This window comes from Xiphias gladius, chromosome 14 (assembly GCF_016859285.1).
Source record: "Xiphias gladius isolate SHS-SW01 ecotype Sanya breed wild chromosome 14, ASM1685928v1, whole genome shotgun sequence".
NCBI classification, from domain to species: domain Eukaryota; kingdom Metazoa; phylum Chordata; class Actinopteri; order Istiophoriformes; family Xiphiidae; genus Xiphias; species Xiphias gladius.
The window spans coordinates 16,090,855-16,106,238 of record NC_053413.1 but is presented as its reverse complement, the minus strand read 5'-3'; the positions used below and the strand labels follow the sequence as shown (position 1 = coordinate 16,106,238).

Sequence of the window (15,384 nt, the reverse complement as noted above, 5' to 3'; positions counted from 1 at the left end):
GAGATGAACTGATCAGTAAGACAGTGAACTTTGCTGTACTGCGTAATGAGATAGCGGGAATTAACTGGAAACAGGCCATTAACTATACGGTCTCTCTAACAGAAAGGGGTCTGGTCTTATCATATGAGAACCACACAGACACACAATTAGTTTCTGAGAATTCTGTGTAGGGATTTTTTTTTTTTTTTTTTACAGTCTCTTAGCATTTGCACGTATAATCACATTCTTTCTACAAGATAAGATTCTGACAGTGAGGTGTGGCAAATACTACACCGACAGTTCATTTTGTCAGATTTAGAAATACTCCTCTGTCATCATGCATTTGAGAAACCCTCTGGCTTATCCTCCTCTATCCTTTATGTCTGTCTTTTATCTGTCTGCCTGATCCATTCAGATGTACACAGGGTATTGTGATGAGAAAGTAAAAGCTCACTATCTCTCCAGCTTGGCTTTGAAGTAAATATTTAACTTGATGTTTGCTCCCTGCACTAGAATCCAGTGTGGATCACTGCTACGTTTGGCAGTTGAAATACAGGTCCGCTTCAAAGATGAATTTGTCACTCACACCTGTGTGTCCCACAACAGACAGACATCTGAACTGTAAAGCTAAACCTTAAAATGACTCACACCAAGATGTCTGGCTTATTGAGAATGAAACATGATTAATCAAAAACAATGCAAGGAGGAACACCAGATTAACTCTCACAAACAGGAATGTGTCATGTATAGTGATTCACAGTGACAGTGAGACCTGCTGACATTTGTAGACACAGATATGATATCATCGCCAGATACTGGCACTGACATCATTCCCAGAGAGAAAACAGTGAAAACAAAGCCTGACATCTGGTTTATTAAATTGCGTGGATAAATTAACATTGTCTCACCTATTAACGTTGTGTCCTGATCCGAGTTTCCTTAGCAGCTTGTAAAACATACAGATGGCTCCTCACACTTTCCACTGCTGCTAGAACAATACCATCGGTGGTTCTCGATTTACTCACTTACTGTAAAACTCAAGTCTTCACATTAAGTAAATAAAGAAAAAAAAAAGACTACTATAGTTACCTATAGCTGTAGCCAGAATATAGGAAACATTAAGATCAAGGGTCAGAAATCTCACCCCTACAAGAAATGTTTGATTAACTGACAAAAAACACCTTTCTGAGCATTTTTTCCCACTTTTATTATTTGTTAGCCTCGTCTTTGTATTTTCAGTAAAATGTATCTCCCATACAAGATAGTCTAAATACTGTTTCAAAAATCATTTTAACTGTAAATTTTACGGATTTTTTTTCTATTCCCCCTGTAAATAGTAAAATATTTCACAATTTAGTTTACAAACCTCGGAATCAGCCTTGAAAAGCCCAACTTATGGAATTTCTTTGTAACTTTAGGATGTAAACTCCTTGTCACTAAATCCTCCCAAATTCTACAGAATATTACAGAGGACATGACCCTAGTCCTCAACTGGGATAAAAAAACAAAACAAAACAAATCTACATCAAAGGCTGTTCCACAACTATGTTGTGCTTATAAAAAACCTTTTCTGCTAACCGCCTTTTCTTCTATAAAATTTGCTTATCTGCTAGAAGATTAACTAAAGGCAGGGTTTGTCCATTAGTGTGTGTATCTTTGTATGGTTTTTGTTTTCCCTATGTTGACATTAACCCTAAAGTAGTAAATCACACAGCATAGCACTTGGCTATCTCTTGGACTTTGAAACTAGGGTGCACTAAATCTAAAGACTGATATATTTGTGTATATATATTCGGCATATGGTTACACTGTTGTTCTGTTTTTGTTGTTTTTTTATCACAATACATTATGGTAAAATCTAAATCTATTAATCTATTGATAACAGATCTTACTACAGATACACAGTTATCTGAAAAAGGGAAAGTGTGTGTGTCTTTTCACAGCAGACCGGTTTGGAATTGCTCACTGCACCTCATTTGTAAGCCGCCAGTTTATGACACACAGACAGATAGAAAAGCGCACTCACACACGCACACTCACACACACACACACACACACACACACACACACACACAGACGCATAGCAACACACAGGGCGGATCCTAGACACACCTGGATTAGTTGCCAGGGAAGGTAACAAGCAAGATTGAATGATAACAAACAACACAATGAGATAGTGTGATATACAATAGTTGACTGGTTTCTGTTGGAGCACAGCCACGCACTATAGTCTGCACACACAGCTATGAAAATCATTGTCTGGCTGATAGATTTGGAGATGATACAGATAAAATAGGTCTGGTCATTAATGTTTTTTTTGTTTTTTTTTAATTGTTACCTGCCAGACAGTAGAGCATACAGCAGCAGACAAATGAATGAAAGAGGAGACTTTTCATTTTACGAAAGAAAGATGATTTTTAAATTATAATTTGCATGTGACATCTTAATTTTACACAAACATCCTGTTATTCATTTTGTGAGAATCTTAAACCTGCTCGCAACAGTCAAAGCAAATCAATGGATTTATATCTCAACCAACAGTTAGTTTGATTCAATCAAAACAACTTAATGGATTTTAAAAAAAAACAAAAAGCAAAAATAATGCAAAACTGTTTAAATTGCATGATTGTTACCAGACCACAAGAAAAAAGGCTGCAAATGCTACAATGACATGAGAACAGTGCTGTTGCTCCGGTCTGCCAGCAGGGGTCATCAGCGTGTCACAAAACACAACTAGACACATTCAGGGGCCCTGAATCATCCCCCCTGGGGCCAGACTCCAGATCTGTCGTACTTTCCCGCATGTAGCAACAACTGAGAGCGGTGAGAATGCTTAAAAATAAGTTTATTCAAACGTGAAATAAGATGGGGTCATATCATGGGCGGCTCTAATGTAGTGTATTACAACTGCAGGCTATTTTTTTCATAATAATCATTAAAAGAAGAAGTCGCAAATAGTGAAAAAAAAAAAAAAAAAGGATGAAACATCTTCCCATGACCTTTGAAGAACTAATGAAATTTAAAGGTGCACGAGTCAGCTCCCTGAGTCAACAAAAAAAATGTGTGTACTAGCACATTATGGCCAGGGGGGTGAAGCATTGCTAAACACACATGTGCTGTAGCTGAAGCAGGAGCCTGCTATCACATGGTCAGATAAATATAGGCTGTCAAGCCAGTGGGTGTAAATCAAACTTGACCGATATTGAACTCTATGTTATGTTGCTTAATTTATCGAGTTCAAGTTCCCATGAGGTTACATTATTTCATAAAGAATATTACAAAACAAAAAATTGTGTTATTAATTCAAGACATGACTACGACCATCTTTAGTCTCTAGTATACTCCCAGTAACACAACATCCATAAATATATGTCTCGCCAGATGAGTGGCAGAGTTTCAGTAAAATGTGCGAAAGAGATAAAATATTAACATGATTAATAATCTTATCTGATACTGATCAAAATGTAGGTTTATAAGTTGTAAGTAATGTCTAGATGAGGAAGAAATCAGTTATCAAATCTTAAAAGATCAGTAATAAGCCATTAGTAATGAAAAGTGAGACTTAATTAACGCAACTGTACAATAACAAAAATCATAAGAAAGTAGGAGTGACTGCGTTTAACACTCCTGAAACCTCCACCAAAAAGCACCGCAGCTCTGACTATGACATCCTTGATCTCTCTCAATCATTTGAACTATGAAAGAACCCAAAAAAATATAACTTTGATAGAGTGTCCACACCGTACCCCATTTGAACGCTGCTTCTACACACTATGTCCCTGAACAGCAAACATAAGTCATTATCTCCTGTTTTAGATATTTTTGCTCACATCTGAAATGTTCGAAAGTTATTACAAATTATATAAATACTATTCCTTTATGCGTTCTTTTTTTAATTTATTTATTTCATTTGATTTGCTGGCTTCCACAGTAGAAAATGCATGTATTGTGTCCAAAGACACGGTCGGGGGCAAAGTTAGTTCCTCCTGCCCCCTGCTGATTAGACATCTGCACTGTGCATCAAAAACCTTTTGTCTTTATTTATTTATGTATATTTATTCATTCATTATTTATTTATCTTTCAACTTGAACATTTCGTACTCGGTCACTTGTTGTTTCTGAAAAGCCCAGAACCCAATTTACTAGAATGCGGTGACTTTGTAGCAGAAGGTTTGGATTTTCTCCAAAGCAGTCAGAATGTGCACCACAACGGTCACTATGGTTTGGTTTGATTTTATTCTGCCATTAAACAATACTACACACATAGCATGGTTGTAAAAAAAAAAAAAAAAAATACCCAGGAGACAAAGGTAAGGAGACTGTGCTAATGCATAAAAATGTCCAAACAAACGCACTGGCGTCTCTTCTCCGGATGGGATCAAATGTTATTAGGAACAATAATACTGTTCTTGTTGAGTGGTTGGCTTGGTCTGGAGCTGCCAAGGGGGGGGATGAGCCAGTCCCTTTCAGAGTGGTTACCAGTGGCTACAGGTGGCCATGTTGGGTAGAGTCAACAGCCCACAGCCTTCGTGGGCAGGTGTGTTACCTGTGGCTCCCTCAGGAAGCACTTCCTCGGGCTCTGCTGCCACGGCTGAGCGACACAGATCCGATGAACCGGGCGACGGAGGAGTCCGCGAAAAGGTTTCTCCCACGTCATTGCCTAACTCAGCAGCAACCTTCCCTTTTTTTTTTTTTTTTCGGGGGCTCGAGCCTGCTCTCCGTCCCAAACTCGTCGCGGTGGCAGACGGGGCGAAGTGCTTCCTGTTCATACAGAGGTGCGTCTTATTGCCATTCCAGTGATTGACTGCGCACGGCTTTCGCCGCCGGAGCTGGTGGGCATTGACGCATTGTGGAGTCGGCAGGGGGGGGGGGGGGTAGCACTGCAAACCCCGGCTTCGCGACACGACGGAGGCATCTATCGGCGAGACCGCGATGGCCGTGGTGCAGCTCGACACGGAGGACCACCAGCCGGAGAACGGCTTCGTGTCCCCCGAAACCACGTCGCCGGGGCTGCTGACACGCATCGACGGCTCCGTTCTGCCGTTCCTCGGGGGATTTGGGAAGTACCAGAAACAGCTGATCGTGCTGACATGGATCCCGGCGTTATTTATCGGATTCAGCCAGTTCTCTGACAATTTCCTCCTTGCCCAGCCGAACAACACATGCATCCAGCCGCTGGCGAACCTGACTAATCACACCACGAGCCACTCGTCTTTGTTAGACAGCCCCAAAAACATCAGCGCGAGGCCGGCCAGTATTTATGCCAATGGAAGTTACGGCACCCACAATGACACGACTGCCAAGCAGTGCGAGTGCAGTGAGTGGACATTCGAGCTGCACACGGGACTCGTGCAGAACGTGGTTACCAAGGTAAGCTGTCCATCTTGAGGACGGGCATCCTTTCCATCGCGCCGCGTTATGCATCCGTGACACCCTGCCACCCTCTGATCCCATTAGCATTGATTTACGGCACTCTTAAACACTGCGCCCGCCGTCAAGGATGCCACCTCCGAGCAGCATCGCGCTCGTGTCAATACATGAAAATTGCGCCCAAATCGTGTTCGTTCACGGCTTCTGGAAAAGTGGTTATGGTTACGCCTCCGCCGTTGCATCCAAGGCGTGCATTAATCTCTCCACAATGGGCCGTGAGTCGGTTTTGTTCTGTAGGGGTTCATGCCGGACCTAAGAGTGGTGGGATCGTGTAGGTGAGAGCAGGCGTCGCGCTGACAGTGAGTCATGGCAGCGGCTGACACAAAGTGTGACCGGTAGCAGTGAGAGTCGACCACTCGCACTTGAGTCATGACTGCCAGGGCTGGTGGAATTTGCCGGTTGTAGTAATGCACATAATAGACATTTGAGCCTTTGATTTAGAGCAAAGGTCATTTGCGTGCTCACTGTAATAACGAAACCCCGTCCATTGCCAAACATCACCTGCCCTGCCACTGCCCTGAGCAAGCATCGGCGAGATATTCTTCCAGCTCGCCGTCACCACAAGGTTGTCATATTCCTATAACAGGCCAGCCTGAGGAGACGGCATAGGCCTGCAGTCATCATATATCTCATTATGCCCATCAGCGCTTCCCTCACGGTGGATGCTGCATGCTTATACTGTATCAAGATATCAAGTTATGTTTTAGTAAGGGAAGAAAAAGCCTGAAACCTTAATCCAAAAGGCTGAGTAAACTTGACATTAGTATCGACGGGATAATGCGATTAAATCTTCAGGGAAAAATACTCATATTCTGATCACAGAGTGCCAGTGAGACTTGAGAAACTGAGAGAATTAATACGGTCACAGTTCAGTTTTGCCTATGAAAAGTTTAAACGGTGACACACGCTCTGATAAACTCACACAACCTTACAGAGCACAGTAAATTGCATTTTAATCTGCAGTATCTATACCTCTGAAGGGTTTGCAATGCATGCCAATCAAGAGCCTTATCAGGACGAGTTTGATCTGAAGCCAGGCTTTGAAGCCTCTCTGTGCTATAGGAGGAGGTTGTGGCACCCTGAGCTTGGATCCACTGTGATGCCAGCAGCCCATCTGCTTATCACTGATAATGGACTCATTTAAATAAAGCAAATAAAATGCAGCTGTGGCATTTTAATCACTCAAGAGCTGAAGGACACTTAATAAGTCTTGATTTCATTACATGTCCGCAGAGTAATTTGGAGACAGGGTTGCCTGCAAACAACTTTCTATTGGCGAAGGCATTCAAAATACTTTTAACTTGCATCTGAGTATGACATATATATAAGGAAAATCAATTGGGTGGATCTTTATTGCCAACAATCGAAAAATGTCTGTTCTCTCAGGCATAAAAAATGAACAGAAGTTTCTGATATGATGGCTTTAACTCTAAAACACTGCTGTCCCTTCTCTCATGCTGGCGTCGTAACCTTTAGATACTAACTTTTGTGTTGCTTTTGCACACATACCGAGAATGTCATGTTGACACTACAGGCATTGCAGACCAGTGACAGGGCTGAGCAGTTGGTATAAGTGTCTGGCAGTGCTCGTCTTCCCTGACCCATGCGGTCCACATTCTGACAAGGTCACCGTCGGGATAAATGGAGTCAGATGTAATGCAGACAAATCTCAAAATGTAGCCAAAAATGAAGCAGATTTGACTCTCATACTTCTCTCCTTTGACAACCTGCCCTCACTCTTCTAAGGCCCCTTTTCCCCACCACAGCACAGACACGAGGATGTGACACTTCGGCAGGAAGTGATGACTTGGCATTTCTCCCTGTGTTTGGACTGCATAGGCATAACCGCACATGACTGGGCTCAGCTATCTGTGACACTTGATCCCTAAAAAACAGAGCAGAGTGCCAACACCGACAAAATGTGGTAGTATCTGTGAAAGGGAACCAACAAATTCCAGTGCCACACTACTCTGTTAACCCTTAATATCATGTAAATAAATGCAAATGTTTTTGCTGTTTTCCACAAAGGTTTTGTTTCCAGAATCAGTAGCAGAGGAATGCATATCCGCTCATTCCATTTTCTTGGCATCACAGAAAGAAGGCCTTGATGGAGGCAGTGGAGGTTGAGGTGGTGGTGAAGGATCCAAAGTGGTTAACGTGGAGACCCATCCTAATTGAGTCAAAGCTCTCCTCAGGGTCCATCTTAATTGGACTGAGCCTAAGAAAAGAGAATGTATCATTACTCAGAGACAGATAGAGTCTCTCTGCAGCCTACCCTACTCAGCTCCCATTCAGATGGGTAGCAGCTGCACACACTGCCTGAAATAGTGGCCTGAGAACCTCCTCAAAGCGAAGGTCAAGCTCTCTATTGATCCCCTATGAAAGTTTGGTTCTCCTATATTAATCAGGGAGACATGGCATTTAGGGCCTGATGAGGATTTTTGTATCTAAAACTGAATTTAGGATTTCCCCTCTTGTAATAGTCCACTGTAGAATGGCATTTGGACTCGTACCAAACTATGACACCAACATACATTTAAGCTATTTTAAATCTAGAACACAGTTATTTTTGTTTAGTCGTAAAAAAAAAAAAAAAAAGTCAGGAAACGGTAAAGAAATGCCAATGACAAGTTCCCTTCCAGGGTAATTTCCTCCAATTTTTTTGTTTTGCCCGACCTCCTAACAGTCCAAAACCCCAAAATATTCCAATGAAAATGATAATGAGAAATCTGAGAAAAGCCACAGCTACTGGGCAGTTGATAACGAACGTAATCGTTAGTAGAGGGGTTAATTGTGTAATTGTTTCAGCACAACTCAGTATATACAGTACATGGTACAATTATATAGTATTTTTTTGTTTTGTTGTTTTCTTAGAATGTATTGCATGAAGTGATAAGGAAGATATGAATGTTGCAGAAGCACATCGATGGGTACACCCAGAGCCAGTATCAGTATCTGGATGTTGCACACCCATAGATCTGAAACATGATACTGTAGTTGAATAACATGCAGGCCTCTCTACTCTGTCCCTTCAAACTGTTTACCCAGCTGGTTGGCTCCTTCCACAGACCCCGGATCAGTGCGGGACACTTTGAAACGGTCTCAGCTGTCAAAATGCGATGACCCCACCGCAGATACCCAGTCAGCACACAATGACAGCCACTCACAGTGTCAGCCGGGAGGAAAGACGCTTGTGTGACCAAGAGATAAAACGCAGTTGAGGCTCTGTGTCTGTGTGTTACAAGAGTGTGTGCTGCAAGCTTGTTTCTGATAAGTGTTGTTTTGTAACAGGGAGGAGTGAGCATCGTGGGGTGCCTGACCCTTGGCCTTGGTTTAAGTTTGTTTTTAGGATTGTCTGATGGAATTCAGGTTGCAGGAGTGTTGGTGGGTTGTCGATGCATATGAAGTCTCTTTGATGACAGAGATGTGTAGTTATGGTTCTCAACTGTCAACAAAAGGAGACAGTGAATACTAGATTGAAAGGTTTGTTGTTGCTCCAGCTGTCACTGCTGGTTTCAGAAAAATATAACTTCCTTGAGCAGGCTTATCCAGCATGCTAGTGTTTCTCATCTGGTCTTTTGTATAGTCTATATGCTACAATAGTATGACAGTTATTTGTCAGACCTACATAATATAAATTTGCTCTCAGGCAATAAGTCCCTCAGGCTATAGCTCCATCATCAGATATCGGCAGATTGTTTCCTTCTTTTTACCACAAAACTGCAATAGAGAATGAGTAAGTGTCGTACAGATTTATCTTTTTGCTCTCACCCACCCTCCTTTTAGATCACTTTTGATATTCTCTTTTACCCTCACCTACACTACCACCACATTATAGGATTTCAACCCTTCATTGAGGCAGTGGTGCTAAAACTTGCACTTGGAAGCAGAAAAAGTCTGATAGCTACAGTGATGGTCTGTTGCTAGGCAGTAACTATGCAGCAGTCTCTCCATGTGTTTTCAGCTTTCTCCTCACAGCTGCTTTTGAGCATCTCTATCTCTTTAGCTTGTTATCCTTCCCCATACTTCTCCTTATTCTTTGCATTTCCCTCCATCTCCTTGTATGTTCTGTTTCTACATTGTATAATCTTTATTCGTCCCTCCTCCTGGGCTTTCATCCATCTCCCTCCCTTCCTCCCCCTCCTTTGAAACCCCCCACCCACCACTCTGTAGTTCAACGAGTGCAGAAATGTGCAGCTGTGGATGAGAGGGTCTTCATCTGAGCTAATGAGACTCGCTGGTGTAGACTGATCATTGGTGGCCGGTCATTTGAGAGAGCTCGACAGACACCCTGGGGATTTCAACTGATTTGCTCTTGGCCCTTCATTGTTGTGCACTCTCTGTCAGCTAATAGATTAATTTGCGCCTAACCCAACGCTACACACTGACTTCTGTTCATTACTCCCAAATGAGCAAGACAATAGCAAGAGAGCAACTGACAGAAACAATAGGGGCATCGGAGACAAGCTGCATGGATTTCACTCGTGCTTAGGCTGAATTACAGTTTGCTGGGATTTCTTTGTTCTGCTATAGCTGAAAATCTGTCTATATTTTTCTCACTTGTGCAAATAGGAGAGTGGCTGCCCATTAATGATGGCACATGAGCTTAGTCAGAGTGTTGGCCTGGAGAGAAACCCATTTAACAATACATGCAAATTGGCAGATGCTGTTAAATAAAGCACATTAATGATACTTTTGCAATCACAACCTGCCACGCTCTGCCCATTTGGCTATACATTTCAGCAGGTTTTTTCCGTGTCATGTGACTTGGGAATGCTGATATGTTAGTATTTAACAATGTTGGTCATAAGTTTGTGGTCACCTGCAGATATCTGTTCTGCACAGTCACCAAACTGTCATCCAGCTGTGCCGTGCTGGAACCTGTGTAATCGTGGACTCAGAGTTTGATTTCAATGTGTATGCTGGTTTGTTGTGATTGCGCAACAGGAACTTGTTTGCCTCCCTCTGTCATTTTCTCTGCTGACATCGATACTGAAACCATGAGTGTGTGGCATTCCCGGATCATGTGATGGCTGGGTGGCTCTGGGTAATCTTGGAGCCTTCCATTCTGGACAAGTCACTATGGTATAGGTTATGGGTGGTTAGAGCCCCTTAGAGAAAAATGTAGGAACAAACTGCTCTTTGTATTTAGAGGTGAGGTAGAGCTGCCACTTGAAATAAATGTAATTTTATCATGACATGGCAATGTATTTTCCAATATCATTTATATTGAGAAGGTGTAGTGTATAGATGAAACAGAACTGAGGTCAGTGTTTTCACCTTCACATACTCTGCGCACCTGGTATGCTCACCACGCCCATGGCTGCTCCTTCCTGCCGCTTCTGTCAGCACAGACAGCTGGGAGGCATATGTTGCCAAAAACAGCCCTAATATCCACTTCCTCTTTGAAATTCATTTTCTATTCCTCTCAGGATCAACTACTCTACCAGGATCATTTAGTAAGGGGGGGGACTAAGAGCGTGCTCAAATCCTGCAAAAGCAGTCAGACACTGCATTGTTTGCACTCTGGGAATTCCTTTGCTGCTGGTTCGGAGAGTTTCAGTCTGTAAGGAAAATGAGGAGAGGCAGAGTAGCCTGTAATATACCAGCTCAGCACACAGTAGAGGAGGCAAAAACAAATGATGAAAAGAGAAAATTATATCATTTAATCCCTAATGTTGATTAGCACAGAACAAATAAGCTTCTCCAACCTTATCATTGGCATCACAAGTCAAAGATATGATGTGGGCTTTGTTTACACATGCGTACATTTACTAGTGGAGGAAACCCCGATGTATCATTTTGATAAAATATACGGCTTTTTTATACTTATGTGCATAATCCCTATACCATGCTACAATGCTTAATGAGCCAATAACCGATTGAGAAGTTACTCCATCAGAGAAAATATGAAGTCTATTTAGTGATGTACTGTTTTTGGGGACCACTGAGCCTTAAGACTTATAGTTAAGAAACGTTACAAAAAAAACCAAAAAACTGCTTGCAATATATTCTGTGTAAAATAGAACAATTAACAAAGGAAATGTAATTGTTGGAAGAATATCATTATATTCAACCAAGCACCATGAAGCCCTTCTGTTACAGAATGCACCTTTCTCAGAATTTCAGTGTTATGTGTTTTGGGTGGCCATAAGGCCTTATAATGCAGACAGACCAAGCGGAGAGTGTAAATATCTTGGAACTAATGCCTGTGTTTACTTGTCTCTACAGTGGAGTCTGGTGTGTGGATCAGCATGGAAAGTCCATATTGCAAAGTTCTCTCTACTGGTGGGATCTATCTTTGGATACTTGGTCTTTGGAATCCTTGCTGACTGGTAAGATTTTCAATTAAGCAGAATTAAAAGGTATATTCTACATTAAAAGTATCCATAGTTATTTTTATTTTTACCTTATTCCGTAGGTTTGGCCGCCACCCAGTGCTGATCATATCGGTGCTCTTCATGCTGGTGTTTGGTCTGACTGTGGCCTTCTCTGTCAACGTCCCCATGTTCAGCACCCTGCGCTTCTTTGAGGGCTTCTGCCTGGCAGGAATCACCCTTTCTCTCTACGTCCTCAGTAAGTCTTTAACTTTCAACTAAAAGCCCTGTGCTAACTGACCCTTTGGTAAGCCTTGGCTGCCTTTGCTGTTGTTGCTATGACTATAAGGCTCTCCATTGTAGCACAGCACATAGGCTATGCAGTTTATGATGATATTGTTAGCAGACCAGAACACCAGTTTTGGACATTTCTGAGTCATGGATCTCAGGTATCACACAGAAATAAATGAAAGCTGGCCTCTCATTTCTAGCTGACGACCGTCAATTTGGTCGGCTGAAATGACAACTTTTGTTGGCAGATTTTACCTGTAGGTAGCTAACAAATTAGCTGGCTAACTGGGGGAGTTGGTTGAAAGCTCTGTCCCCAGCTGAGTTTTTAATGTTTCTATCTTACTCTTTCTAACAAGAACCGCATATAAGTGTCTTGTATACAGTCCTGGTGGAAATTATTGGCACCAATGAATATTAAATACAGACATACAGAGTATCTTCAGAAATAAATGCAAATGAGTCAATTTTGTATAAAATAACAATAAAACAAATAAATATTTTCATACAGAGAAATAAAAACTACAGACATAAAATGTATGCTTGACACAATTATTGGCACCCTTTTTGATGAATTTAAATTAGTTCTTCAAACAAAATAAAAAAACAAATCAGACTCACCTGTGCTTAATTTTCAGTGCTCACATGACCTGAATTTACCAATAAATTATGGTTTTACTGCATAAAAAGCTGCTGATTGTTTCCAGTTTCTTTTTCACAGCGGCAAAGACAAGAGAGCTGTCTGAGAGCATCATAAATGCTGTTATCAAAAACATAACAATTCCAAAGGCTACAAGGCAATCGCCAAAGATCTTAAAATCCCTGTTTCAACAGTTTGTGATGTTATCAAGACGTTTCACAGTCATAAAACTGTTAAGACGCTTCCAGGACGCGGTGCTAAGAAGTCTGCGAAGGTTGATGCAGATTGTGGAAAAAAACAACCTGCAAGACATCTAAAGACCTTCAAGCTGACCTGGATTGTAAACCTTTGGAGAGAGCTGAAATCTGCCATTGCAAAAAGGACTCCTGCAAACTTAAAAGAGCTTGAACTCATAGCAATGGAAGAGTGGCAGAAACTACCAGCAGACGGGTGAGAGAAGCTTCTAGATGGCTACAAGAAACGTTTCGAGGCTGCCATTGTTGCCAAAGGTTCTGCAACCAAATATTAATGACGGGTGCTAATCATTATGTCTGGGTTACATTTTGTGTTTGTATTATTTCACTATAATGCAAGTTTTGTTTTTTTTAAATCTTCTTTTGTTCAGTAACCTTGGACATTTTCAAAAAGATATTTTAATTACACAAAATTGGTGAATTTGCATTTATTTATGAAGATATTCTAAATTCTGTGCTTATTATTCAGGAGTGCCAATAATTTCAACTGGGACTGTAAGAGCAGCTTTTCTTGCACTGCAAGTTAAAAAGCTGTAAGGAGTGGTTTTCCTTGTTAGGGCTGAGTAAATACTTCGATTTATCATCTCCATATTATCCGTATAATACAAATATCTATCACAGCATTATCTCTTATGTACTTGAAATTACAAATATGTTTTGAAAACAATACTGTGATAATTATTACAATTTTCTCTATACCGCCCTCTCTTAATCCTTAATATCCTCCCACTGTTACTGTTCTCACTAACAACCTGACACACCTAATCAAAAAGCTATTTCCCTTTAATTCCTGTCTCTAGCTGAGGGTAGCATTCAGCTAAAGGATGAGTAATTGTGTTACAGTGACCGCCTAACATTTATTAAACTGAATGCCATTGTCAGGATAAATTCTCATTACTGAGAAACTGCCAGCCTCCTTATCCTTGAAGTGAACTCTTTAATTTTCATTTGATGCACCTACATGTGTCTTTCCCTGAGGTTTTAATCCTTGTTGCTGCTAATCAATACTCTGATGACGACAGAAGGGGTTGGGGCCGGTGTGGTAACTTGTCTTCACTATACTCTCAACCATCACTGTAGGAAGAGTCTGCAGAGAATCTAATGTTGGTTGAGATGAATCCTCTCTGTTAATGTGACCTTCTCTCTGCACAGTAAAGGTTTAAATCTGTGGGAATGTTACGCCGGTTACAAAGGATGGGATGGAAGGGACTTTTTGATAGCATCCTGATAATTGGCCTTGCAGTAGCACATTCTGGTCTCACCGATGGATCCTTAAAAGCCTCTTTGGCCACAGTAATTGAACAGTGTAGAGGGGGGTTGCAAAAGTGGAGGGAAGGGGAGACGTGAGGGAGGAAGAATGAAGGAAGGGGCCCTCAGTGTCCTTGTCATTTCAATTTACCCCACACTGTATACCTTGAAACGCTTTGCCCCACTCCCAAAACAGAAGGACCGTTTAGTCCCAGGAAAAGAAAAAAGGGTGGGGCGGAAAGAGACAAAGGCATGGAGTTAAACTGTATAGTGCAATGTTTTATTAAATTTAAATGAACTTGACATCAGTATTGATTGTTTTCACATTAGCCTACAGTTTATGGTTCAATAAATCAGTGGTTCTCAATCTGGTGGTTGGAATCCAATAGGAGGTGGAGGGACTCCGAAAGAATTTCTTATTTTAGCTTTTATCTTTTGAAATGTAGAATAATATTGAGCTCGTAAACCTATCATACAGTATACAAATAAATGTCTGTTTAATGTGTGTTAAAGTTAAAATTAAATAAGCATATGAAAACATAGATTAAATGCCTCTTTAACGGTTGAATGTCAAAGCAGCTGAGCAGTATCTGACAATACAAATGGATAAAAATACATGTTTTGTATTTGAATTTATCTGATTGTTTCAACAGCAGCAGCACAGCTATACTGTAGCAGGACTGCATTCCAGATAAACTACATATATGTCTAGAGATTCCAGTTATTGTGAGTCAGGGTAAAGAATTATGTTTTATTTTTTTTTACCTTATATCGCCTCTTCCTTACTTCCTTCTCATTATTCTTTCTGGAGGTTTTAACTTCTTTTGTTATTCCTCTTCGTTTCTCAGTCTCTGATTTTTAAGTCTCCCTGCCTCCCTCTCCTGCTCTACCATTCTCTCCCCTATTTTTACATTCTTTGCATTTGCTTTTCTACCAACATTCTGCAATCTACAAAACTACAATACAATGATTGCAGAGTAAATGAAGTGGTCACGAACAATCTGTTGTTATAGGTGTTCTTTTCTTTATTGAGATGCCCTATGAAAAGTCGATGCACCTTAGTAAACACCTTACCCTCTATACTCCTAGTCAAGTATCTGTGTGGTTGAGCATTAGCTTAGATGGCTACAGGTAGCCAAGGATATCTAAAATACTACGTTTAAAGATTCTGTACTTTTTATAGAAAAATGACTCTAGAGGTTGTCAGGTCTGTGTTAAACCGGGATTG

The 15,384-nt window shown here is 41.1% G+C and overlaps 1 protein-coding gene across 1 annotated transcript in view; it reads left to right on the top strand.

The window, feature by feature from the left end:
- The first annotated feature begins 4,842 nt into the window (after window positions 1–4,842).
- The window catches only part of slc22a23 (solute carrier family 22 member 23), a 34,789-nt gene continuing 24,247 nt past the window's right edge, over window positions 4,843–15,384 (top strand). The window contains exons 1-3 of the mRNA XM_040143884.1: window positions 4,843–5,349; window positions 11,641–11,744; window positions 11,831–11,985. Of these exons, the coding sequence (XP_039999818.1) occupies window positions 4,912–5,349; window positions 11,641–11,744; window positions 11,831–11,985 (697 nt within the window). The 5' untranslated portion in view covers window positions 4,843–4,911. The remainder of the gene's footprint in view (window positions 5,350–11,640; window positions 11,745–11,830; window positions 11,986–15,384) is intronic.